General features: G+C 36.5%; 5 protein-coding genes across 5 annotated transcripts; 1 reads left to right on the forward strand and 4 right to left on the reverse strand.

The window, feature by feature from the left end:
- Nucleotides 1–1324: 1324 nt before the first annotated feature.
- Nucleotides 1325–5148, forward strand: LOC141657018 (uncharacterized). The gene is made up of 2 exons (XM_074464127.1): nt 1325–2584; nt 3610–5148. Exon 1 carries the CDS (start codon nt 1364–1366, stop codon nt 2528–2530), a length of 1167 nt encoding a protein of 388 aa, XP_074320228.1. The 5' UTR covers nt 1325–1363; the 3' UTR covers nt 2531–2584; nt 3610–5148.
- On the reverse strand, nt 3095–5179 carry LOC141657016 (uncharacterized). The gene is made up of 5 exons (XM_074464125.1): nt 5095–5179; nt 4554–5013; nt 4028–4477; nt 3624–3930; nt 3095–3458 (listed from the first exon to the last, which is right to left on the reverse strand). The coding sequence occupies exons 1-5, from the start codon at nt 5154–5156 to the stop codon at nt 3322–3324; spliced, it is 1416 nt and encodes a 471-aa protein (XP_074320226.1). The 5' UTR covers nt 5157–5179; the 3' UTR covers nt 3095–3321.
- Nucleotides 5180–8757: 3578 nt separating this feature from the next.
- LOC141657017 (uncharacterized) lies at nt 8758–12654 on the reverse strand. The gene is made up of 4 exons (XM_074464126.1): nt 11989–12654; nt 9895–10344; nt 9316–9622; nt 8758–9231 (listed from the first exon to the last, which is right to left on the reverse strand). The coding sequence occupies exons 1-4, from the start codon at nt 12448–12450 to the stop codon at nt 9095–9097; spliced, it is 1356 nt and encodes a 451-aa protein (XP_074320227.1). The 5' UTR covers nt 12451–12654; the 3' UTR covers nt 8758–9094.
- A 2851-nt stretch (nt 12655–15505) lies between these two features.
- Nucleotides 15506–19188, reverse strand: LOC141655007 (uncharacterized). The gene is made up of 5 exons (XM_074462111.1): nt 19177–19188; nt 18843–18946; nt 17545–17617; nt 16233–16280; nt 15506–16042 (listed from the first exon to the last, which is right to left on the reverse strand). The coding sequence occupies exons 1-5, from the start codon at nt 19186–19188 to the stop codon at nt 15920–15922; spliced, it is 360 nt and encodes a 119-aa protein (XP_074318212.1). The 3' UTR covers nt 15506–15919.
- Nucleotides 19189–21483: 2295 nt separating this feature from the next.
- LOC141657019 (glucan endo-1,3-beta-glucosidase 12-like) lies at nt 21484–24036 on the reverse strand. Its single transcript, XM_074464128.1, has 4 exons — nt 23843–24036; nt 22324–23273; nt 21898–22222; nt 21484–21781 (listed from the first exon to the last, which is right to left on the reverse strand). The coding sequence occupies exons 1-4, from the start codon at nt 23907–23909 to the stop codon at nt 21747–21749; spliced, it is 1377 nt and encodes a 458-aa protein (XP_074320229.1). The 5' UTR covers nt 23910–24036; the 3' UTR covers nt 21484–21746.
- Nucleotides 24037–24401: the final 365 nt, after the last annotated feature.

Below are 24401 nucleotides of genomic sequence, written 5' to 3' on the forward strand. Positions count from 1 at the left end.
AATAGGAGGGAGTACTATTTAAATGTTGTTTCGTTATTGTCTTATGAGTATCATTGCCTCGGGAAACCGAGATGGTGACATCCCCCATACCTAAGTGGTCCTGGTAAGGCACTTGGAATATGGGGGTGTTACATTTATTATTGAAAAGTGATTATTATTCCCAATAACTTCGAAAACCAGCACGAATTCTTGCAAAGCCAAATCCAAAGGACCTGAACCGATTCGAATTCTTGCAAATCAAACCCGAATGACCCGAACCGAACCCAAACCCAAATCTTGATCCATTTGTCTGAGTAAAATTTCCAGGTACTAATGTACTATTCCAGGAGCTGTACGTGTTTGGTAAACGGCGGATTGAAAAATTTTCAGCATATTCAAGACTTTTAGCATGTTTGACTCACCAATCTACTATTTTAAGTGTTTGGTAAATGGCATACTGAAAGAGTAGATTGGAGCTCAATCTACCGTTTTCCAATATGCTGCTCTACCCAGCATATTTACATTAATAGATTGTGAAATATGAATCCGTCAACAATCTACACATAGATACAACATTCTATTAACCAAAATCTACTAATTAACAAACACTTCTATTAAATTTGTTAATTGAAATATACCAGTCAAACTTGTTAATCCAATCTGTCATTTATAATCCGGGAAAGTGGTGATTTAGCCCCATAACTCTTTACAATTGTGAAATTAAGCCTCATAACTCTCAATTGGAGTAATTTAGCCCCATTACTTATACAAAAAGTGTAATTTGGCCCAAATTCAAATTCCCACAAAATACAAGTAAGAGGGCAAGTGGGACACTATCTGTCTACAGCTTTAGACGGAAAGTGTCCGTCTAAAGTGAGAATTTGTGTTGGTATATTATATGGTTGTTCAATATATAGACATGTCAGACATGGGAGTGTTTGCTTATGGCTGCTACTGCTTTTATTTTTTTTTGTTACAGAAGTTTGAAAAATGTATATCGTTTATGAAGAAACAACTATGTACGGAAAATGTGAAATTGTAATACGTATATGAAGAGTACAAGTTTTTTTTTCTTATTATTTTAAGGAGAAATTGAGGAGAAATTGACGAGATATTGATTTCAAGGGAGATATTAGATACAATTTGAATTGGGGCCAATTTCACTTTATGTATAAGTATTGGGGCTAAATTACTCCAATTGAGAGTTATGAGGCTTAATTTCACAATTATAAAGAGTTGTGGGGCTAAATCACCACTTCTCCGTTATAATCTGCTTGACCAATCTGCTTCTGCTAATATAAATCTGTTGATTATCGAACAGGGCCGTAGTTATTATCACTAAACACAAATTCTCAGTTTGAGTTGAATACACAAAGAAAGCGAGATGCTGAGAATTCGTTGCAAATACAGCGTTCAAATTGTGTATAACTTGCACAATAATTTTCAAAATCTTCATCTCTATTCAACCAAATCCCCAAATCAAAACCCTAAATCCCCAAATCAATTTTACACCAATTATTTGATTAACCATCTGGGTTTTTCTGATGAACAAGCTCTTTCCATTTCCACCAAACTACATTCCAAGAATGGTAACTACTCCAAATTCACTAATAATGCTAATTCTGTTGTTGATTTTCTAAAGCAACAAGATTTTGATGATGCCCATATTATAAAGGTCGTATCTTGCTACCCTCGAATCTTAGCTGCTAATATCGACAAAACCCTAAAACCCAAATTTAAACTTTTCCAAGATCATGGTTTTTATGGGTCTGCTTTAGTTTCTTTCATGTCATCTAGTCCTTCATGTTTTCGTAGAAATATGGATATGGATCATTTTAACGATTTCAGAACGATTCTGGGTAGTAATGAAAATATAATCAAGTTTTTTAGGAGAGCTCAATTTTACATGACAACATCGGGTATGAAAAATTTTAATTCAAATATTGCGTTGTTGAATAATGAGTATGGTGTTGATATTGAAATTATTCGGAATGGTATTCTTCAGCGTCCTAGACCCTTTATGAGGACATCAATTTTTTTTCGAAATGTATTGGTTAGGGTTGAAAAGGAATTGGGGATTCCTCGAAATTCTGGGATGTTTTTGTATGGCATACAGTTATTGTGTAGTTCTAGTAAGAAGAGAATCGAGTCGAAATGTCAACTGTTCAAAAGCTTGGGATGGACTGAAGATGATGTTTCTGAATTAATGAGGAGAAATCCTCTAGTTTTTATAATATCTGAAGAAAATATCAGGAAAAAGTCGGGTTTTTTGATGACTGAGCTGGGTTACAAGCCTGATTACTTAGCTACACATTCTGTGTTGTTGAGTTTAAGCCTCGAGAAGCGAATGGCGCCTAGGCATAGGGTGTTGTTGGTTTTGAAGGAGAAGGGTTTGTTAGATTACAACTTCTATACTGCGGCGAAAAAAACTGAGGCTCAGTTCTTAAAGATATTTATTGAACCTTTTAAGGAGGATGCACCGGGTCTTCTTGAACTTTATCAAAGTAACAAAGGTTATTCCAACATTGACGCCATTTCGAGGCATCAGTGATGCCAAGCCCCTCTTGTATCCAAGTTTATAGTTATGTTTACCAAAGTAGCAAAGGTTGGTCCAACCTTTTTCTCTCTTTTCTAAGCTGCACTGAAAAAAATTGTCGAATGTGTTTTTTAACCGTAATTTGTTATTGACATTGTATGCCCTACTTATGTTTGAAACAATATTCCTCATGGTCATTGTTTTTGTTAATTGGAAGCCCGTGTGCCTCTGGTTGTCTTCGATTCTGGTTCTTTAGGAATTACCTGAGTTCCTGTTCATGCTGTGTGCTTGTCTTCCAACTTCTATGGTTCTTGTTCGATGAATTAACTTCTTTGTTAAAGTATTAGCATATGAATTCGAGTATAACTATGATCTCTCTTACTCATGTTCTTGGTTGTTTCCTCTTTTGAGCTTCTGGTTTGGGATTTTTCGAACGTGAAGACTATATAATGATTTCTAATGGATATTATGGTGGCCTCGTGGTGTGAATTGTGGAGGGTGTAGAATGTTTGAGAATTTACCTTATTATTGTCGTTGCAAGTCGTACAGTTGTTTTATTTGAGTTTTTGTACAACCGTCTACACAGTACTACACCATTACTCAATTTATCAAACTGCATACTATACAACATGTTTCCATTGATCTCGAAAAGTTGCAAAGTAATCAAAAAATACATTCTATAATCACACCCCACATTGCCAAAAATACTAACATAAACCTTCTGATTTTCGACTGACAAATCGAAGGGGAACTCTTCGACAAAGAGTAACTCCGAGGAGGAGTCTGATTTCTGAGGCGGACTTTGTTTAAGATATTCCGACTGTCTTTGAAAGTAGCCAGAGTGTTAAGGATAACTCAACACCAAAAATTAGTTGTAGCCAACTTCTGTCTAGCATAAACCCGTAAACAGTTATCCCAGCTTTGTTATTCTCGAAGTATTTCACTGCCAAATATAAATTTCAAGCATAAGTTGTGATACTCCTGTACAGCAAGTCTTATATACGCACATAGTTACCGTCTCATTTAAGTTTTTGTGTTCTTCTAGCTGAAAATTAGATAAGAAATTACAGAATATGTTTCACAAAATTTGTCAGGAATCTTAGCTTACCAAGAGCTTGTCTTTTCTGGAATGAGATTGAGCTGTAGGCGTAAGCCGGGAGGAAATTTGTCGTGTCAACATCATCTTCCTCGTCGCCAGCTTCATCTTCATCTGAATGCCCGGGACTAACACTGGAAAAGGGATGACGGGCATAGTGTGCTACAGGTGTTTCAGCCTCGGAAATGTTGAACGAATCAATAGTAGCGCAAACATGCCACTTGGAAGCTAAGCGGGTAACTGCCTGCGCTTTGTGTGTGATCTTTGTGGCACTCCGCAGTATAATCATGAGCCCGGCCACAAGAGTTATGGAGCACAGCTGCAAAACAAAACAAATACCAAAGCTTCAGGCCGTTTCATTCGTTTTTTCAATTTCAATGCAGACTTATGAATTCTGCAAAGAAAGAATGACTTACGAGAAGTTCTCCGGCTCTGAAAGGGCCCATATCAGCATTGGGTCTGGTAGACACCAGCAAGGAAGTAAACAAGCTCATGGTGATCAAAATTAAGGACCCTAAGATAAATCTACGATAACGGTGGCTAATGATCCTTAAGTGCTTCCTGATGCTAAGGTGCTCAATTAACACAGATCCCACATCGGAATTTATTTCAAATACAGTGGCGAAATCCCTTAGCCGTAGGATTTGGAGGTAACAGATCATGCGAAAGAGAACGCACAGCAGAAAAAATACTAGCGTCCGGTACAGCCATGACAGTAGCTCGAATGTGCAGGCTATGGAATCGCTCAACACGGTGCTACCCATGAATCCAATTTGGGTGGCCCCAGAGGCATACCACCAGATTTTGTAGGCAGATTCGAGTGCAAAGCATGGAATGACGAATACTGACAGTATCTTCAATGATTTCTGCATAAAATGATAGGCATGTTAGAAACTCGTATGTCGGCTGGGAGAATTTATACAATAAAAATTAGGAACATACGTTGAACTGAGTAGTATAATGATGTCTGACAGAGTCGCTCTCATCAACAAGCTTATCGAGGAACAGAAATCTCCGGAGACCATATTTCCTTACAAAATGAGACAGGCAAAGAAATGACAGTGCAGCAACACTGGACAGAGAGAGTTGCACAACAGTGTCGAATGGGCGGTGGTGATGAGCATCACAAGTAGGGCAAGCGAGGTAAAAATGGGAAAAGGCCGGAACAATGAGGGCAAATATAACAAAAACAAACCAAGAAATGCAGGCACTCCACCAAGTAGATTGGTCAACACACATCCAGCGGAGGCAGGTCCGAAAAGTCTGTAATTCATCATTGGCAAAAGAGAGTACTCGATCGAATGTCTTGTGGTTGTTCTGTTTTCTAGGTATTAAGCATTCTGTTGGTGCCGCAAAGCTTCCTGTATCTTTCAGTTTCAGATATTGATTTGTATCATGCAACCTGCAAAGCGAGCTTATATCAATTTCACAGAGAGCATACATATAAGAGAAAATCCAGCAATTTAAGAACCGGTTTCAAAACCTGTTTGTATTATCTTCAATATCTGCATTATTCTGCTTGTTCAGAGTTCCGATATCTGTCATCTTTTTTATATATTACTTCACACCTGAAAGCAAACCAAAGCATTGATCAAGAACTCAAAGAGAGTACAAAACGCGTACAAAATGTAAAACAGGAAAGCAAAATTAAAAACATCAGTTGGTTAATGTCTGATACGATATACTTCGCATTGAATTTGACACCGGATCTTCATTTCAGATTCGCTACTCGCAAAAATAACAAAAACGTCTCCTAAAAATGTTCACTGTTCTTCGGGAAGACGTCCTTGGAGTGACCCTCCCTCATCTATTAGCTAATTAGTTTGTCTTTCAGGTTCGTCCCCTCTATTGTACCCCAAAAAAAACAGGAATTTCCTTCAAAATAACAAACAGATTGATCACTCAGTGCAAATGTCTCCTCAAAAAGTTATCATCACTGTTCCAGTAACATTCCTCAATCTAAACTTCATCAAATTGAGTACTGATGACTTAACCCAACTATATTACGAGTGAGTCTTGCATGAGACGATCTCACATGTTATATCAAAATCAAACCAAGTACTGGTATATATATCCTTGTTCAATTATCTGGATAATGGCTTGATCTCACAGGTAAGACCATCTAATATACGAAACACCAGCCTGAGGGACGTTCTCCATCTCAATCATTCGTTTACATTTGATTAAAATACTCGACACAATAAATATAAAAGGTAAATAAATGATGGAATTAATTAAGCAAAAAGTTGACAACTAATTCTAATTTGTTGTAACTAATACTGAACATAACATAAAGAGGCAAACCTGGGGGACAATCATCAACTGTTGATTACTGATGCTGCAGCTTTATATTTATATCACCCTACAAACATAACATCGACACGCACGTGTCAAGCTGTCAGCTAACTTAACTGGTAAATTCGTCGTATTTAATATTTATGACTTGGGATTGACTTGGGTTCGAATCCCAATTTATAAACACCACGACCGATATAAATGTAAACAAGTAATTACCAAAAGTTCAGAAAAAAGGTTAATAGCCGGGATTCGAGCCTATAGAACCAGGATTTTCTTTTTCTTTTTTTTTTTGTTTGTGAAATTGGGAATTTTGAATTTTTGTAGGTGTGATTAATAAAATGGGATTTTATGTAATTGACAAAATTATGAGGTACGAAGTACAACAGTAAAGGCTTAAATTGTTGGTACACAGTAGTACACGCAATAACAACAGCAAATAATGTGTAATGTTTAAGAAGAAAATTTGATAACGAAATGTATTTATTAATCATCTAGATCGTATATATATATATAGTACTACTAAGTAGGCCGATTTAGAGGACAATTATTGATTGTCGTAATTTTATTGGCCGACTTGGCTATTAAATGTTCGATGATTGATTAATTAACGGTAGTTATTGTTGTGACCCTTATAGTAAAAAATGGTTACTTGTTATCATAAAATGATCATTTTTTATGTCGTCGCATCATACAATTGTCATATGGTATTAGGTAATATTATGTAAATATTTAATTACCTTGTAATTAGGTAACTGTATATATTGTTTTCATATTGTAAGCTTTGTAATTATGAAACCAAATATTGTAATTAGCTATCTATATGAATATCATAATCACCTAAACTAGGAAATTATTCAATCTTACATAATATCAAGTTAGCTCCTTCAGTTTAAATCCTGACTCTGTAACTGTTAATGACATACCTTTCTTGGTAATGACTTGCTTGAATTTAATAATAAGCTTAGATTTGTGTTAATTTTAATTATGAGGCATTTTGTTCTTAGTAAGTACAGCTTTGATGCCACGTTGAAGGTACTAAGTTGCAAGTGAATTCATTTATGATGATTGAAAGCTATGTAGTGATTATGTGTCAATCAAAAAAATTAAATAATGTTAAATTGTAGTCTACTTCATAAATTAACAAATTATTAGGTGAGAATATTTTAGAGAATATTTTCACGTTGGAAACTTTCTAATTGAAGTCCTAATCTAAACTGACCAACTCACGCTCTCATTTGTATCTACAATTATCAGGGGTCGTTTGGTTCACTACTTAGGAATGAAATTGATTGAAATGACTCAATGAGAAACCATAGGAGCATGAGGTTCAAAGTCCATACTTTCCAAAACATGTTTGGTTCATTAGAAAAATAAACATGAAGGAATTGAGTTTGAATCCATGGGAGGAGGTGGGTATAGGATTCCAAGGGGTTGGGTGGAATGAGAATCCATCAGGATTCTAACTCCATACCAAAATACCCTAACCAAACACTAGAATGACTAGAATCCATTCCATTCCATTCCAAACCTCCCAACCAAACACCCCCTCAATAAAATAAAGTTGGTAATCGGGTCGGTTATGAGCCGAGATAACGTTACATTTGGTTTCATGACGGGTCATCATCAGGTGGAGTCATCGGTTGACATATTGTATGGGGGGTGTTGGGGTGGGGTGATCAGTGTCAGATTAGGCTATCAACATATATTTCAATTGCTATGTGATAAAACTATTCTTAGGTGTATTAAATTATTTTAGTCTGATAAAAAAAAAATTATTTATAAAATAAAATATTCAAGGAAATTGTCTTGGTGTTATTAGAATCCCATAACAAGGATATTACTCCCAATAGGTCTTCACTTGTGACGGATATATCCGTTACAAGCTTATCACCCACATGGATATATAAGACAAAAAGTAGAATGTATATAGAATCACAAATGACTTGTCTTTATTCTCCCATGTGGGTTTTATTTGACCCGTCACAAGCTTGTGACAGATATCGGCCGTCACAAATGAGAATTTGTGCATTATCTCAGTGTCTCAATGACTACTGCAAATTGCAGAGTAAGGGGGGTTGGATGTACGCAGTTTTATTCTTATATTAGCAATACAAAGAGACTATTTTCGAATAACCCAAGATGAAAATTACGTTGAGAACTATATCTAATGACTGATCCGAACAAGTCCGAGTTGGGTCATGGGTTGACAGTTTGACACTTGAGTGACTTGACATACAAGGTTATTATTGGTTATTGCTTGACCTTGCGTTCCTCAGCTCAATTATATAGTTCACCAGATTCACACGTTCTATCTACCATATCAATTGTTACGTAGAATGAGTCCGAGTTGGGTCGAATCAACTTTTGTCAAGTCTCCCAATCTAAATCATTACCTAAACAGCTAGTCTTGCTTGTGACGGACTAATCCCGTCACAAGCTTGTGACCTCTCACAAAAAGGGAGAGGGGATAAGGTGGGACACCCCCCATATGCTTCCCACTCACCTCGCAATGGGCATTTTGTAAGGGAAAACGGTGTCCGTCAGAAGCTTGTGACAGATATCGCCGTCTTCAATGAGAATTTGCGTTACCTAAAACGTTTGTGCCAAACGTTGTGTTGTTCGTTTCCTATATATAGCTCTTGGTAAAGTTGAATATCCGTGCTGGAAAATTTTCTGGTGTAAAAAATGGTTGATAACCATTTAAAAGAAGATGAACGATGTTTTTTTTCTTCCTGTGTAAAGGGAGTCACAAAAGCGATTTTGATACTGACGGGATTTGAACCCAGGTCATGAGCATTACTTCTCATAACTTTATTACTTCTCATACTACTGGTTGACATTTACAAAAAAAATGAACAATGTGAAATAAGCTTTATTATAGTAATAATATAATCATATGAAATCACAATAAGAATTGAATTACAAAGTAACAAATGAAATCGCTAGCTAGCAGCTCAACACGACACAAATTTATACATCAAATGCACGATCAATGTGATGTTGTTATATACCAAAATGGGTTTGGTATCTACAGCTGAATTAAACTGAACCAAGTGATAGCTCACAAACTCGCTGTCGTCGAGACCAAGTGAAACAAGTTATGTCACATTTTTCTCTCTAATTCTTTGGCAGTTTGGTAAGGCCAAGGCAGAAAGCCAGATAAGGTTCCGAAAAACCATGGAGACTTATAAATTGACAATGGTCTTTCCGAGAAGCCATAATACCAAGGACATTTCAATACCAAAAATGAGTTGCAGCCAGGCCCTGTCCAACATAAATCCGTATACAGAGATCCCGGCTTTGTTGTTCTCTAGATACGTCACTGCCAATATACAAAAAAGGCGATATAAGATCCATTCAATCAGGAAGGAACTAATAAGAGGATTTGGAAGGAGGTGTTACATACCAAGAGCTTGTCGTTTCTGGAACGAGATTGAGCTGTAAGCATAAGCCGGTAGAAACTTAGTGTTGTCCACGTCATCTTCCTCGCTTCCAGCATCATCCCCATCTGAATCCCCATGGCAAGAATTGGAGAAGACAGTATTGCCAACGTGGCCTACTGGCGTCTCAGTCTCAGACGTAGCAAATGAATCAATTGTTGCACAAACGTGCCACTTGGAAGCCAGACAAGTAATCGCTTGTGCTTTGTGTGTAATCTTTGTAGCGCTTCTCAGTATTATCAGGAGCCCTGTCACTAGTGTCATGGAGGACAGCTGCAATTGGTCAAATACAGAAATTCGGTTATACTTTGCAAATGGGTCAATTGGGTAAGGTACGGATTTGGTCATTATGAGTAAGGTAGTCTGTTTCAGGTTAGGGAGCGGGTCAGCCAACAATGTTCAGGTGATTGGTGAATGCGGGTTTCTTGTCATATTCAGTCTTGGGACGGGTTATTTGGATCAGGTCGGTTTTGTCGGGTTTAGTTATAATCCTAAAAAAACTGTTGGTAAAAGAAATTTAGTAGAATGAGAGAAAAAAGACGTACTGCAAGTTCTCCGGCTCTGTAAAAGCTCATCCCTTCATGGGATTTGGTAGTGACAAGCAGGGAGGAAAAAAGGCTCATTGTAATCAATATCAAAGCTCCTAAGATGAACGAGCGATAACGATGACTAATGATCCTTAAATGTCTTCTGATTCTAAGGTGTTCCACCAGAATACTTGCCACATCTGAATCGACCTGAAACACAGTAGCAAAGTCCTGCAGCCGCAGGATCTGGAGATAGCAGATGAGACGGAAGAGAACGCAGACTAGGAAAAAGACTAATATTCGGTACAGCCATGAGATCAGCTCTAATGAGCATGCTACAATGTCACTCAAGATAATGTTACCCAAGAACGGAATTTGTGAACCGCCTGAGGCGTACCACCAGACTTTGTAAATGCATTCGGCTACAAAACATGGGACGACAAAAACTGATACTATCTTCAGTGATCTCTGCATAAACCAAAAAGTAAAACATAATCATTTTCACGGCAGTTCTTTGGATTTTTACCAATTACCATTCCCTTTTTGGGTAAATTTTCGCACTTTTAAACTGACTAGATTGCCCTTAGAGAAAAACAGTGATGACTTTAAGCTTAAAAAGCAAAGATGCTTCACCATAATACCAAGTAATACTATTTTTGCTCATTTCATTCAGTAAGTCTCTCTTAAAGCCGTTATTAGCATAAAGCAAATTTAAAATTATATATATAGCACTAACAAATGCTCATCACTAACTAGGTATATGGGTTGTCTTTAGATCAGTTTCATGCTTACAACCGTCTCAAATAAGAATTTGTAATTGCAGAAAAGCAAACATTTCAAAAGGCCAGCAGATAATTAGCATTATCCAGGTTGGATACTTTTGACTAGCACATTCTATGCTTTTTGTCCACATTAAAGAATGCCCATAACAAGTAGGATCTATGAACACAACCACTCATACTTTAAAGGTTATATCATGCTCCATGTCTTTTGCTAGAAGTTTCACATGACAGACTGACAGCAATATCCTGCTTAGATTGATCACGCTCAATGCCAACTTTTAACACAGCCAATCACCGGTTTAGTCTTGCTTAAAACCCTCTTAAGCCTACAACATATAGAGTCGTTTTAGCTAGGATTAAAAAAAGCTGTCTTAATCTGAAGACCAATCAATAATAATTAGTGATTATTTTATTTTTGTCAATGCTAATATATTACTCTACATATAAAAGTTTCTACCTTTCAAAGACCAAATTGATGTCTACTCCTAATTGCTTATCGACACTACTCGACAGTGACTCGTCCAACAATCCGAAACAAAATGCTGAGCTTCATGAGCCACAAATTTGTTATCCAACAACACAGAACTAAAATGTTTCGTTTTCAAAATATCTAAGACGAGTTTAAAAAAGGACCGCGATTCTAAAGAATAGGAGGGAGTAATCAAGTCCGACACCAACACATTCATAAGCGACATTAGTTCGACCATTTTTAAACCATAGTAACATTAACAAAATCAGCATCATACAAATCTGCACAGCAAAAGCTTTATTGGGGAAGAACAGCATTTAATTAGGGAAAATCAAGAGAAGAACCATTTAATTCCAACAATTAATAAATCAATCATTGTCATTCAAATTAATTGACTGCAAAATAGCTCCAGCAAATTGCGGGATAAGATGGGGTCGGATCAAAAATTCAAAATTGTAAAACATGAAACACAATTGAGATCACATCACAGCTTAACATATCCAAATCAATCAATGAAACCCAGAAACACAAATCTCAATCTCAAATCCCAGAAATAATTTTCACCCAAATCACCAAATAAAGCCTAATTAAACATAATAATTGAATACCCTTTTAAGAAAGATTAAAAGTTTCATTAATTAGAAGGCATACTTCCTCCGTTCCATTTAATTGTATACGTTTTTATAAACTATGCCACGGGAATTTATACAACATATTACAATCAAATGTAACAAAAACCCGAAAACATAACAAAAGAATTCAAAACTAATCAATGTAAACTTTCCTCCGTTCCATTCAATTGTATACGTTTTAAAACACGACAAAAACCCAACATAATGAAAAAAAGGAATTGGGACATACATTAAGCTGAGTAGTATAATGATGACGAACAGAATCACTTTCACCAACAAGTTTATCAAAGAACAAGAATCTCCTAAGCCCATACTTCCTTACAAAATGAGTCAAAGAGACAAACGACAACGAGGCGACAGCCGACAAAGAAAGCTGTACAACAACATCGTAAGGACGATCATGTTTGGCATCGCAAGACGGACAAGAGAGGTAAAAATGGGAGAATGCAGGGACAACAAGGGTAAAAATGATGAAAGTTAACCAAGAGAGAAAAGTGGTAAAAAAATTGGATTGGTCAACGCACATCCAACGTAGGTAAGATCGAAAACTATGGAGTTCATCATGTGCATGGGAAAGAATTCTGTTGTAGGTTTTAGGGTTAGGGTTAGGGTTAGGGTTAAGGTTGTTATTGTTTGTTGGTAGTAAGGATTCTTGTTTTTGTGTTGAATCATCATTGTTATTTTCTTCCATTTTTTTTTTGTGTTTAATTGAATTTTGAAAGGTTATTAGTGAGGTATATATATGTGTGGGGGTGTTTGAGTGTTATGTGAATGTGTTGTGTGGTGTTATGAGGTGGGATTATTGATTTATTGGAGAAATTAGGTTTTGATTTGTGGAGGGATTGAATGGAGATTGGGGATTTGTTGGAGTTGGGATTTGTTTTTTTGTTTGTGTATTTTTGGAATATGGTTTTGATTTATTGGACGGGACGATATACTTGTGTTGTAGTTGGATTTGTTTTGAAGTTGTTGGTATGTTTGATTAGATCTGGTAAAACTGACCAAATTGAATGAATCGTACTCTATTAACGTTCTGAATCTTAAATCTGACTCGAAATTCAAATTAAGGGAACCTTTTTTACATTATTCATGAGCGAAAAAAAGGTTCATGATTTTTTGCAATATATAAGAGAAAGTATGATAATATAAGATATTGTTTGATTTATCCTTCATGAGAATAATAAGAATATCAAATTTTCATAACATGTAATAATAACTATTGACGTTACAATACATGCACTGACAATATGAGATTTGGACTTGAATGAAAAAAGTACTCCGTAATAGATAACGATTTCCCATTCTCTCATAATAGTGCAAAATCGTACCCTAAACTTGTTTACAAAAAAATCTCAAAGAAGATTAACGAAAAGAGTTGTGGGGTGAAAGAAGGGTGGAATGACATCGTATGAGATGAGAGCTTTTTGTTTGAGGTATTTTGGTGTTGGTGGCGTTGGTTGGAGAGGAATGGTGCCTATGGTGGTTGCTAGGTGATTGAGATTTATAAGCAAGGGTTGAGGTCGGAATATGATGGCGGAGATTAGAATTAAGCAAGTCGAGGTCCTACAAGATTCCCACTACACAGAATACACTTCCCAAAAAGGAAAGAAGGATGGCGGTGATCAGAATTAAGCGAGTTGAGGCCCCGACAAGGTACCCATTACTCATACTCAGAGTAGCCTCCTCCAAAAAGAAAAAAAGACGTGTCTGTCAGGTTGGGTTCTTCTTAGTTAAGTTAAAGGCGCATTTTAAACATACTCAAACTTAAATCCTCGATGAGGAATCGTCAACAAATATAATGCTCCAAATGTATGAATGTGAGTGAACAATAATAGTGTCCCATAATCCCATTATTAGCTTAGTGACACATTGCCTGTGTTGTGTATACTATATACATAAAGCAATTAAAGAATGGTGTGCATATAATTGGAAGACCTTGACAAAAAAAGGTAGATGAACAATTGAACAAACAATTAACAGCTGGAAAGGTGTACACAAACACAATTACGGAGTAGATGACAAAGACATGTTAACATTGTCATAATATTCCCATACTTTGTTCAAATCAAATTATAATTAGATATAGATATTATGATCCTATCAATTATCAAACACCGTCAATTGCGATGATCTTCCAACAATGATTTGCCACATTTTCAATTTGATTGGGTCATAGATCATGTTGTAGCAACATGGGCATGTTATTCCTTGATTGATCGCCAATCCCCTTGTCCCATGAAATTAAAAACTCATTACTCATTAGTCATTACTATTTATTTTAAAACATACTTCTAATATTCCCGTGAAAAAAATATAAACTCATTTGTGACCGGACAAAATCCGTCACAAATTTGTTACGTGAGACAAAGAGGCAAGTAGGAGAGGGTTGTGAAAGGTTACAAGCTTGACCGTCACAAGCAAGACGAACTGTCGTTACTAGATTTAGTACTACACTTCCCGAGAAGGTTTGTTCTATTTGTGACGGCACTATTTCGTTACAAGTTTGTGGCCTCTTATAAGGAGAGCAAGTGAGAGCAAATGGGAAGAAGGTTGTGAGAGATCACAAGCTTGTGACCGTTACAAGCAAAACGGGTATCTTATAAGGAGAGCAAGTAATTCAACATCACTATCCGTGCCGTGTCGCAAAACGTAAATCTGTAACATACTCGTTTAAGTCAAACTGTTGTCATTGTCTATGCATTTTATGACCCGTGGTTGTAGCCAATCGCACAACTTTAAGGTGATTGGCTGATAGCTGATGAGGGTCTGCAAGCTAAGCTTTGGTGATACACAAAATCTCATTTGTGACGGCACGTATCCGTCACTTTGGAGTGACGGATATCATTTTCCCTCATAAATGACCCAAATAGAGGAGAGAGGGAAGCACATGGGGGTGCCCCCACCTTGTCCCCCTATCCGTTTTGTGAGTGGCATTATACGTCACTTGCTCCGACCCGTCTTCAGCAAGACTAACTGTTGGTGATAATACTCCTAAATATTTTGAAGGTAATTATGCTCTTAAATTTTACGGTACATCTTGTTTAAGACTAGCTCAACATAGGACGTCTCACACCTTCCTTAAATTAAAAAGGTCTTAAATAAGAATTTGTATAAATTTTAAAATACTCATTTGTATCGGTTGTCTACTTGACTAACAAGATACGTGTGTCATTTATAATGTTATACCCTCATTCTTCGAATTTACCGTATTTTGCAAAATCTCCTCATACTCGATAAATCTTACTTCAAACGGTCTGAAATAAAACGGACTAAATGTCACCATTTTTTAATAGAATGTAATCATTTAATGACAAAATGTTATAGCTAAAGCAGGTATATTCCATTTTTTTGGCCTAAATCCAATTAAAGTACCAAAATGTGAATAAAATACACCTTAAGGTATTAAGTTTTAAAAAACTTTTCATAAGGTGTTAAGTTTTAAAAGTGCAACATTAAAGAGTGTTTTCATCAATTGATCCTAATATTTATCGTAAAATGGCTACATTTGATCCGTCTTATTTCAGACGGGAAATAGCCCGTTTGAAATAAGAATTTGCGAAAAGAAGGATATGATTATTTAACAAATCCATCTCCAAAACTAGCATTCTGTCAAAAACGGTCACTGCAAACAGACTATTTCCAACTAGTATGTCCTTGTATACGATATTTCCTCCTATATCAATGAACAAACGACGGAAAGTCGGAAAGATACAGATAGTGACTGGGCGGAGAGAAAAGACGACGTGTGGGGAAGGAGACTGAGCAACCAAGATAAAACCCAGTTTTATATTGACGGGATAAGTAATACTTGTACAGTTGTACATGATTATTGACTAAATCCCGATTTGTTAAACTAATGCAAATGGTGTCAATATTCCAACCAGAGTTTCCGGCAAAAAAAGGACCCTCAGGGACACCGTGGATAGCTCAATGACAATGATGTGAAAACCCAAAAAAAATTCTAAACATCAAACAGCAAAAAAAAATATATACAAAATATAAGTGACACGAGGGCTAATTATATAAAATACCTAGTTAATCGGGTTTTTTAAACATGTAATCCTGGATTTCTTCGGTCACCAAACTAGGTGAGGAACAACTACATAAGCGTTCGTGGAACTTGTGAAATCCAATAACAATCATCCCGGCTAAAAAACCTACTACTGTATTAAGGAAAAGTATATTTGCACGAAAGTAAGGAACTCTACGGAAAAGATGTGGAGGTTTTCCTCATCATATCTGAGGACTGGTGAGCAACTGAGCACAAATGGATTTATGGCTCCCTGTAAAATTCAATGTCACAAGTTAAATCAAATAACGCAGACCAGAGGCAACAGAAGGAATAATGACTAGTGAGTCGATAATTAAAAGGACTCTTCTACAAACACTGAATGATCAATGCCAGTACGATACAATATTGATAAAAAAAGTTAGTCATGAATACAATCAGAAGAAAAAGAAGACGATGTTTACCAAGTTTTCCCAGCAGAATGTAACCTCTATACTCCTGACCACAGATACCTACACGAAAAATGCCCAATGAAAACAAATCAAGAACATTAGCCATTCGAAGCTGAGAATGTGATTTCTTAAGCAGTCTATAATCACTGGACAACAAAAACAAAGAAAACCATACAAGGCAACCACAAAAGTGTAGGCCAAACCAGCAAAAGTATGCTCTTTCACCCATTGTAAAGTAAGGCATAAACATAACCAATGTTACTCGGACTCGAACGAATATTACCCGAACCAATATTACCCGGACTCGAGTACAAGTACTGGAAACGAGCATATCCAATGGCCGGACCCACCATGACCCAGACACAAGGACTTTGTTAACACTAGAAAATATAGTTAATAAATTTGAAATTTTAGTGTTTCAGTGTTTCTAAAGTGAAATTCAGAGATGTTTGAGAAATAAGTAGAGCTTGAGAAATAAGTAGAGCTGGCAAATAATGACACGACACGAAAACACGACACGAACCCGACACGAAATTAACGGGTTTGGGTTGAGGCTCAATGACCCATTTATGTAAGTGGTCGACACGAACACGACACGATATTTAATTGGGTCGGGTTTGGGTTGAGCTCTCTAAACACGAACCCGACACGAATGACCTGTTTAATAAATTAATCCTAATTTTTTTATCTTTCATCACATAAATATACTTAAAACTTTCCAAATATTGACATGACACGAAAACACGACCCGAACCCGACACGATATTAGCGGGTTAGGGTTGAGGCTTGATGACCCATTTATGTAGGTGGGTCGACACGAACACGACACGAGATTTAAACGGGTCGGGTTTGGGTTGAAGGGTTTATGACCCGTTTACATGTGACACGAACACGAACCCGACACGACCCGATCTGTTTGCCAGGTCTAGAAATAAGGCACAAAATCACTAAACTCCAGAGTCAATGTTTAGTGGTAAGGGTAGAATACAGAAATTCAGATTTCATTCTCTAATGTTGTGTCGTACTGAACACTACCTACTGAGTGCGGCCCGAAAAGTAAAGAGTCAAAGCAACATAGAGCATAACAAAGGGAACAGATAAATTTGCCACCACCGTAAAACTAGATGGACACCTATTCCAGAACAAATATTTATTTTCACATGAATCATGGTGACCTCAGAAAACAATATTTCACATTTTCACAGCCGCGGTGATGTCAAGTTTCCATCATCCAGATGCCCTTCACCACCAACATGAGCTCTTAACACAGGAGATATTAAGTTTTCAGATAAAAGAATTAAAAAGAGGGGACAATTGGTGTTACCTTTTGAAAAAGTCTGTCGTAATCCGTGATCCCATGTTGAATAAAAACAGTATTAACACAATGATCAGTGTATCTATTCAGGCTAAGGAGCTCAAAAATCAAAAGAGACATCAGCTATGTAGATGCTAACCTAAGCATGAAACATTGAAACCACACATTTTTACTGATTGCGCCAATAGGCATAAAGTTAACATCTGAAGCACAGCTTATAACAGTCACACTAACTGGCGTAACTGCCAAGTGACAACGAGAAGTTTATAAATTTTTTTTTTTTTTTGCTAGATTTTCTTTTTCCATTTTGCAGCAAGCAAGCAAATAACAAGAGGGACAAAAAGATCACTTGAGCACAAATAACAACACGTATATGGAAGGGAAATAGAGGTTGCAGCGATGATGAGTACTTCTTGTCTTCTTACTCTTGAAAAGTTGAAAGGGTGCGGAAAAAAGATACTGACTGATGCAAAGCAAAGCATGCTTTTCTCACAGAGAAATCAAAGAGAGACCAAAGATAGATATGAATCTAGAACTCCCCTTAAATCTGATTGGCTATTGGTTAACTCATCACTCAATCATAATTCAAAGATAGCCATACAAGGATAAAGAGTAGGAACTGTAGGTTTCCGCACTGTCTATTTAGATAGGAGGTAAACCAGCCTACGAGGAAGGCTTGCATGCTAGCATTTTAAGCACTAATTCAGAGCCGCATTGAGCACTCTATCAAGATTCAACAACCAAACTAATAAATAGGCTGTAATTCGACCAAAAGGTTCGGTGATAGAACATTCAGTAGCCTCTTCCCATTAACACAGATGATATGTAGAGACAGTTAAATTTTTGTCTGCTTTTACTTCCTTTTAATTACATTGGTGTTTAACTAGCTAAACACTTGACTATTACGTCAAAGCTTTTAAGAATGTGGTTGAATTAACTTAAAAAGCAACAAGAACCTAAACTTGAAGATATAATCAGACCTATAATTGAGCAGCAAACCAAGATACCACGACAGCTAAAAGCAGTAGGTGTATGGTTAATATTGTCGAAAGGAAGCTCCGAAAAAATAACTCTCTCCACTTCTAAATGGCAAATGCACGGCATTGTGTAACATAAAACTACAAAACTCTATAACCTGGACACGACAGTCTTAAATACGCATTCATTAACTTATAACTATCAGCACATAGATTGTTACAGGGAACATTTGGCTATCTATTTATATATGAAAAACAAAGAACTAGAAGCACATAGCAAATACGATCAGAAGATGATTGTAAGTCGATATTGCTAAGCATAAAGGATACTGAAAAGATAACGCTCCCACCAATCTAGCATATAGAGTCCAAAAGTGACATTGTAAAGGAAAATCTTCCGTTGCAGCCAATTCATGATTATCTACACCCAGGACCTGCAAAAACACACAACCAAATGTCAACAGCCAGGCATTAGCGATTCTAGTTTCTCTTACATTACTAACCAAAGCTTCAAATTCCGGTCCATATTTTCTCATCACGAGAAAAACTAGTAAAGCTTAGGTAAGATTATCAGTCGGACTCACCAAAGCCTTAAGATTCTGCCACATCAGCTTTCCACTAACTTTTATTATTTTTATATTGCTCAGACTCATCTCAGACTTACCTCAGACTCCATACATTATCAGTCAGACTCAGCTCAACTCTACTTTTCCATTTTTTTTTAATTTTTTTTTTAGTCTTATCTTATCTTAAGTGAGTCTTGTCTTAAAACTTACCAAAGTCTTACTCTACCACTCATCTACATCACTGCAATGCATTCTATATCAAATTTACTGACGAATTTTATCTCTTCAAGATAAATGTCAACATTAATCGCTAGTTTAAAGACAGTGAGGCATTAGTCAAAATGCTTCAAGACACCTTAGGAGCGGTGCATCTTATACTCCCTTCGCCTCAAATCATTTATTTACCTTTTTATCTTTTTCCTTATGAGACGTATTTGAATCAAAAGTAAACAAATGATTGACACGAAGATAGTACATTATAGCATAACTACGCAATTCTACACTTCTAATTTATTACGCCCTTTGATTCGATTTGGCCTATACCTCATTAAATCAATTGTATACACAATTACACATACAATCGGGCATTGTGATCATTGTGCAGATTAACTAACAATATTTATCTATTTAATCTTAAACGAAATCTAATTGACACACAACTATTTTAATTCAGATCAAATCAGTGATTAATTTGACAATTAAGAAATATAGATCAAGGGATAATTAAGGGTAAAAACCAAAGGTAAAACATAATTATTACTGTAGAATGAGGTAAATATTACTTACCCAAGTGAAGTAGCGGAAAAAATTGATAAAATTTGTTCAGGTATCGACGGCGTATGAGAGAAACCAGCCTAACTGAATCGTAATAATTGTGAAGAAGAAGGTTGTGTTTGTGTATTTGTGTGATGTCTCCTTGGGCCGTAGCTCTCCTAAGGGCATTCGTGTTAGATCTCTATAGTTTGGGCCTACTTATTCAAGCCCATTTAGATGCCATAAATACGTCCACGTTCTAAACCTGGCAAACGGGTCAACCCAATCGTGTTCTGGTCAGGTTTATTCGGGTCGGTCATTTTTGGGTTTACATCATTTGGGCTGGATCAGTTCTTATCAAGTTATTTAGGGATAATGATCAATTTGCAACAATAAACACTTGGGTCACGTCATCTAGGGATGAATACGGGTTTAGGGTCAAGTTCGGGGGTCGAGTTGAGCACCAATTGCTAAATATGTCGATAAATTGTTTTAAATCGTCAATTTATTATTCCGTAGTACTCAATTTATTAATGCGATAGTTAGAAGTGTAGCTTGATTTAGAGTTGACATAAAATGTTGCAGGAAAAAACAACTATCTCAAGAATTTATTTACCATACTACTTAGAATATTTCGTGGAACAGTCGACATTAAAGTGAAAATATGTGGCCATAAATTCACTTACGAAGTACTCCGTATTTCACAAGGAAACCTCAAATACTAGCAAATGGTTTATTTTTGTTTTAATAAGTCATCACTTCTGACTACGTCACTGCTCTTACACGCTCAAAGCGTATCTCACACAAGTCATCTTTGTTTTCTTTGGTAGCTAATGTCTAGTGGTAGGAATTGAAAAAACAATACATGTAAAGAAGATAATGTTATGTTTTAAGTTTTGTCTAAAACTCAATTAGAACAAGTCACAACAATTATGTACGGATAGAGTCATAGAGGCATATGGGTAGCCATACTTAATACTTCCTACGTTAACCTCACAACAAAAGCAGTTGAACTAACTCTTGCAAATTGATGACACTACCATTATTACATTAGGTAAATGCGTGTTGACGTTTACAATATACACTCCATGTTCTTATAAAATGCATCCGGACAAATTGCAACATGAATCAACATCATTTCGTATAGCTTCTTCTTCCATCTATTCTAAGAAAATGTTGGTTATGCATTCTTAATCATTATTTCATCCAATGTCGGAATTGAGTAGGTAATTAGGCATTACGTATATGAGAACTTAACAAATGTGTAAACTGTGTAATGTCCTATATTTAACACAAAAAACCGTGAGAGATGCGTTATTTATATGGAGAGACTATTTTATCCGTACCTCTTTATGTGTTGCTATATGGTAGATAGGAAAGGGATTAAGATTGTGATTATTATGATTAATAGTGCAAACCAATGCGATAAATTGAGTTCATGATTATAGTGTTGTCAATAATAATCCATCTATAATGTTAAATATCATTTCTATTACGATTCCTAAATGTGAATACGAAAAATTAAAGTCAGAGTTCTCTCCAAAACTTGTACAAATAATGAATTTGATATCATGGTCAAGTTGAAGAACTAATAAATAATAATATATCATCAATTGAAAATACTAGAAAGAATTCTAAATGAAAAATCAATATACCAAAAGGTCACCAATAACCAAACATCCTCATATCATCTAAATAATCTCTAGAGTGATAAATACAAACGAAATCATACTTAAAAGAATAAGGCTCACAAAGCTAAAAACAATAATGTCGAGCTTTACAATAGTTCTCTAATTGAAAAAAATAAAAACCTAGTGCTTCAATATACTACGTCTAACAATTGAGTCCATAAACAACACATTGATGAAGCTTTACGATCCAAATCATATTCATCGTCAATTTGTCATTTCTACCATCAATAGCCTGTGGGAAACGTGCATGCCCCAAATTCTGCATTGCAACAAACTCCTTGTTAATAAAGATAAATAAATAATTGAGATCGCGGGAAAACTAAATTACGATAAAATTAGTGGTTAAATTTAACAAATTAAACGGGGATAACTTACTAGGAGATTGGGAAACAACATGAGCAACTCCACCAAAATCACACGTACCAGACGCACGTGCCTTTAACTGATAATAACTGTTGAAAGCATACGAAGCATGTGCCACAAGTGATCCAGGATTGTAACACGTGGCACCCGGTTGAATCGGACGGCAGTCCGCTTGCCCAGCACCACAAGCCCAATCCAGCCCATTTTGTAACTTCTCCTTAGACGCCTCCTCATTAGCCACACACCAAGTCTGGCCCGTAACAATCACCTTACTCCCCTCGTTCACCGCTGGCGCCACCGCCGCCGCTCCCGCTCCCGTCAACGAGATACTATACACCTAAACACGGAAAATAAATTCACAATACGATCAAAATCACAAATACTGAGTATGTAAAGAATCAGCTAAATTAAAAATTTTACGAGTAATAAAATATTCACCTTTTCTTGATTTGGGTAAAAGAGACCGTAATTTCTCTCGCTAGTTGGGCCAGTTTTTTGATTCTCATTAAACAACGCGAACAAATATACGTCCAACGGGTCATTAGGCCTCAAAGGCGTCCCACCACCGGTTAAAACTCTCTTAACCAAATTCCCGTTATACGAGGCCGCATTCGCGGCGTTGGCCCCCACCTCGTTTTCATCACCTTGTGAAGGCCAACCCGTTTCGGTTACAACAACCTTAACATCATCAAATTTCAATGCTGACATGGCAGCAAATACCGCATCCAATTGGGCCTCAAATAAACTTGTATACTTAAGCCCATTACCCGAATCAACAACCCCTGAATTCGGCCTAAACAGAGCGTAATCCAACCCGATCTGATCCGAATTCCCAGAATACGCGAAAAAAGGGTACGCATTCACCATCAAATACGACGACGTTTTCTTTAAAAATTCCAACATGGGTTGCACCAATGTACTAACCAATTCTTCCTTAAATACCCCTGACGATGACGGATAACTACTTCCCAAAGCATTGAACGAAATAGGTGAAGATATTTTGATAACATCGTCGAGTTTCTTCGACTTCAATGACTCGTAGAGGTTCGACATGGCGGGGACAAGGTGGGGGACATTGTTGGAATCCACATTGACCTCATTGCCTACAGCGATAGCGGAAATAGCGGTAGCAGGGTGGTAAGGGACAATGTTGGTTTCGACCCACGTGTCGGTGTATGATTGGCTATTGGCGGCTGCGGTTAGGTTTTCGTTGGGTAGGGCGACAACGAGGGAAATGCCGGAGTTGGCGAAGGCCTTTAGGACGGTCGGGTCGGAGTCGTAGAGTTTGGCTCGGGTTATGGATTGGGATTTTAGGAGTTGGACTACTTGTGTTGGTGTTGGTAGGTTGTTTGCTATTCTTCCGTAGTTTATTCCTATTTTCCCTGTTTCTGTAACATTAGCAAAACATCACGTAGGGTAAAGAATTAGTATTACACTACAATACAATTGTTTTTCATTTTCATGCAATTAAAAGGTAAAATACTCAACTGTCGACAGGGATACTCTTCTTACAGTACTATATATTTACTACGTCAAAAAGTTGATTAGTTTTGTATAATATCGGTGCATTATATATTTATATTTACTCCATATATCATTTACAAAGTTATATGTATATATGCAACGGTTTTATATGAGTTTTTGCCTGGATATAGCAGAATCTAAGCAAAATATTATCAATCAATACTAATAATAACAACTTTTCACACACAAAAAAATCTAATATCACAAGAAATTATGAAATGAATGAGTTAAAATACATGTTAAAAATATTAACCCTAGTAAGATCAACTAAAATGCTAAAAATACAAGTAAACAAGATTATTACTATACTATTCCGGGGAATTGCAACATTGACTGATTATATGTAAGGAGTATTTTAACGAAATGTTTGAGTTCCACCAAATACTAGGGGTTACATGCACATGGTTAGGGACAAATGAGTAAATAGACATACCGGCAGCGAAAGAGGAAGACGATAAAAGGAGTAAAGAGAAGAGAAGGCAAGGGAGATAGGAAACCATTATTGTTTTGTTATAATGAAAATAAAGGTGGGAAAATGAGGAAGAAGAGAAGGAGAAGAAGAGAGAATAAATAGAGGAAGTTGGGAAAGAGTGGATGAGCGAAAGAGTGGGGCGTAGAGGTAGTAGACGGAGTGGGTAGGAATGGTAAATTTATAAAGGCGGTTTAATTATGATTTTGACGCGCTAAAATTGGGTTAAAAAGGTAGTGTTTTTAGTGTTTAGTCAAAGGTTAATTAAGTGTTGTGCTTAGTGTTTACCATCCACTATGCCACTAACTCATTCACATTCATTGGCAGTTATTTTCTTTTTTACCTCCCGGTGGAAAAATTTATGTCTTTGAATAGGTGGTTGATGATTTAACAAAGGAATCTTAAGAAAGTTAATTCATTACGGAGTAATAATATTTTTAAAGTTATATATTCATGAGCTTATATGCAAAATATAAAAAAATATCTCCATTGAACATAAACAAACAACAAATATATCGTACAT

Source organism: Silene latifolia, chromosome 5 (assembly GCF_048544455.1).
Source record: "Silene latifolia isolate original U9 population chromosome 5, ASM4854445v1, whole genome shotgun sequence".
NCBI lineage: Eukaryota > Viridiplantae > Streptophyta > Magnoliopsida > Caryophyllales > Caryophyllaceae > Silene > Silene latifolia.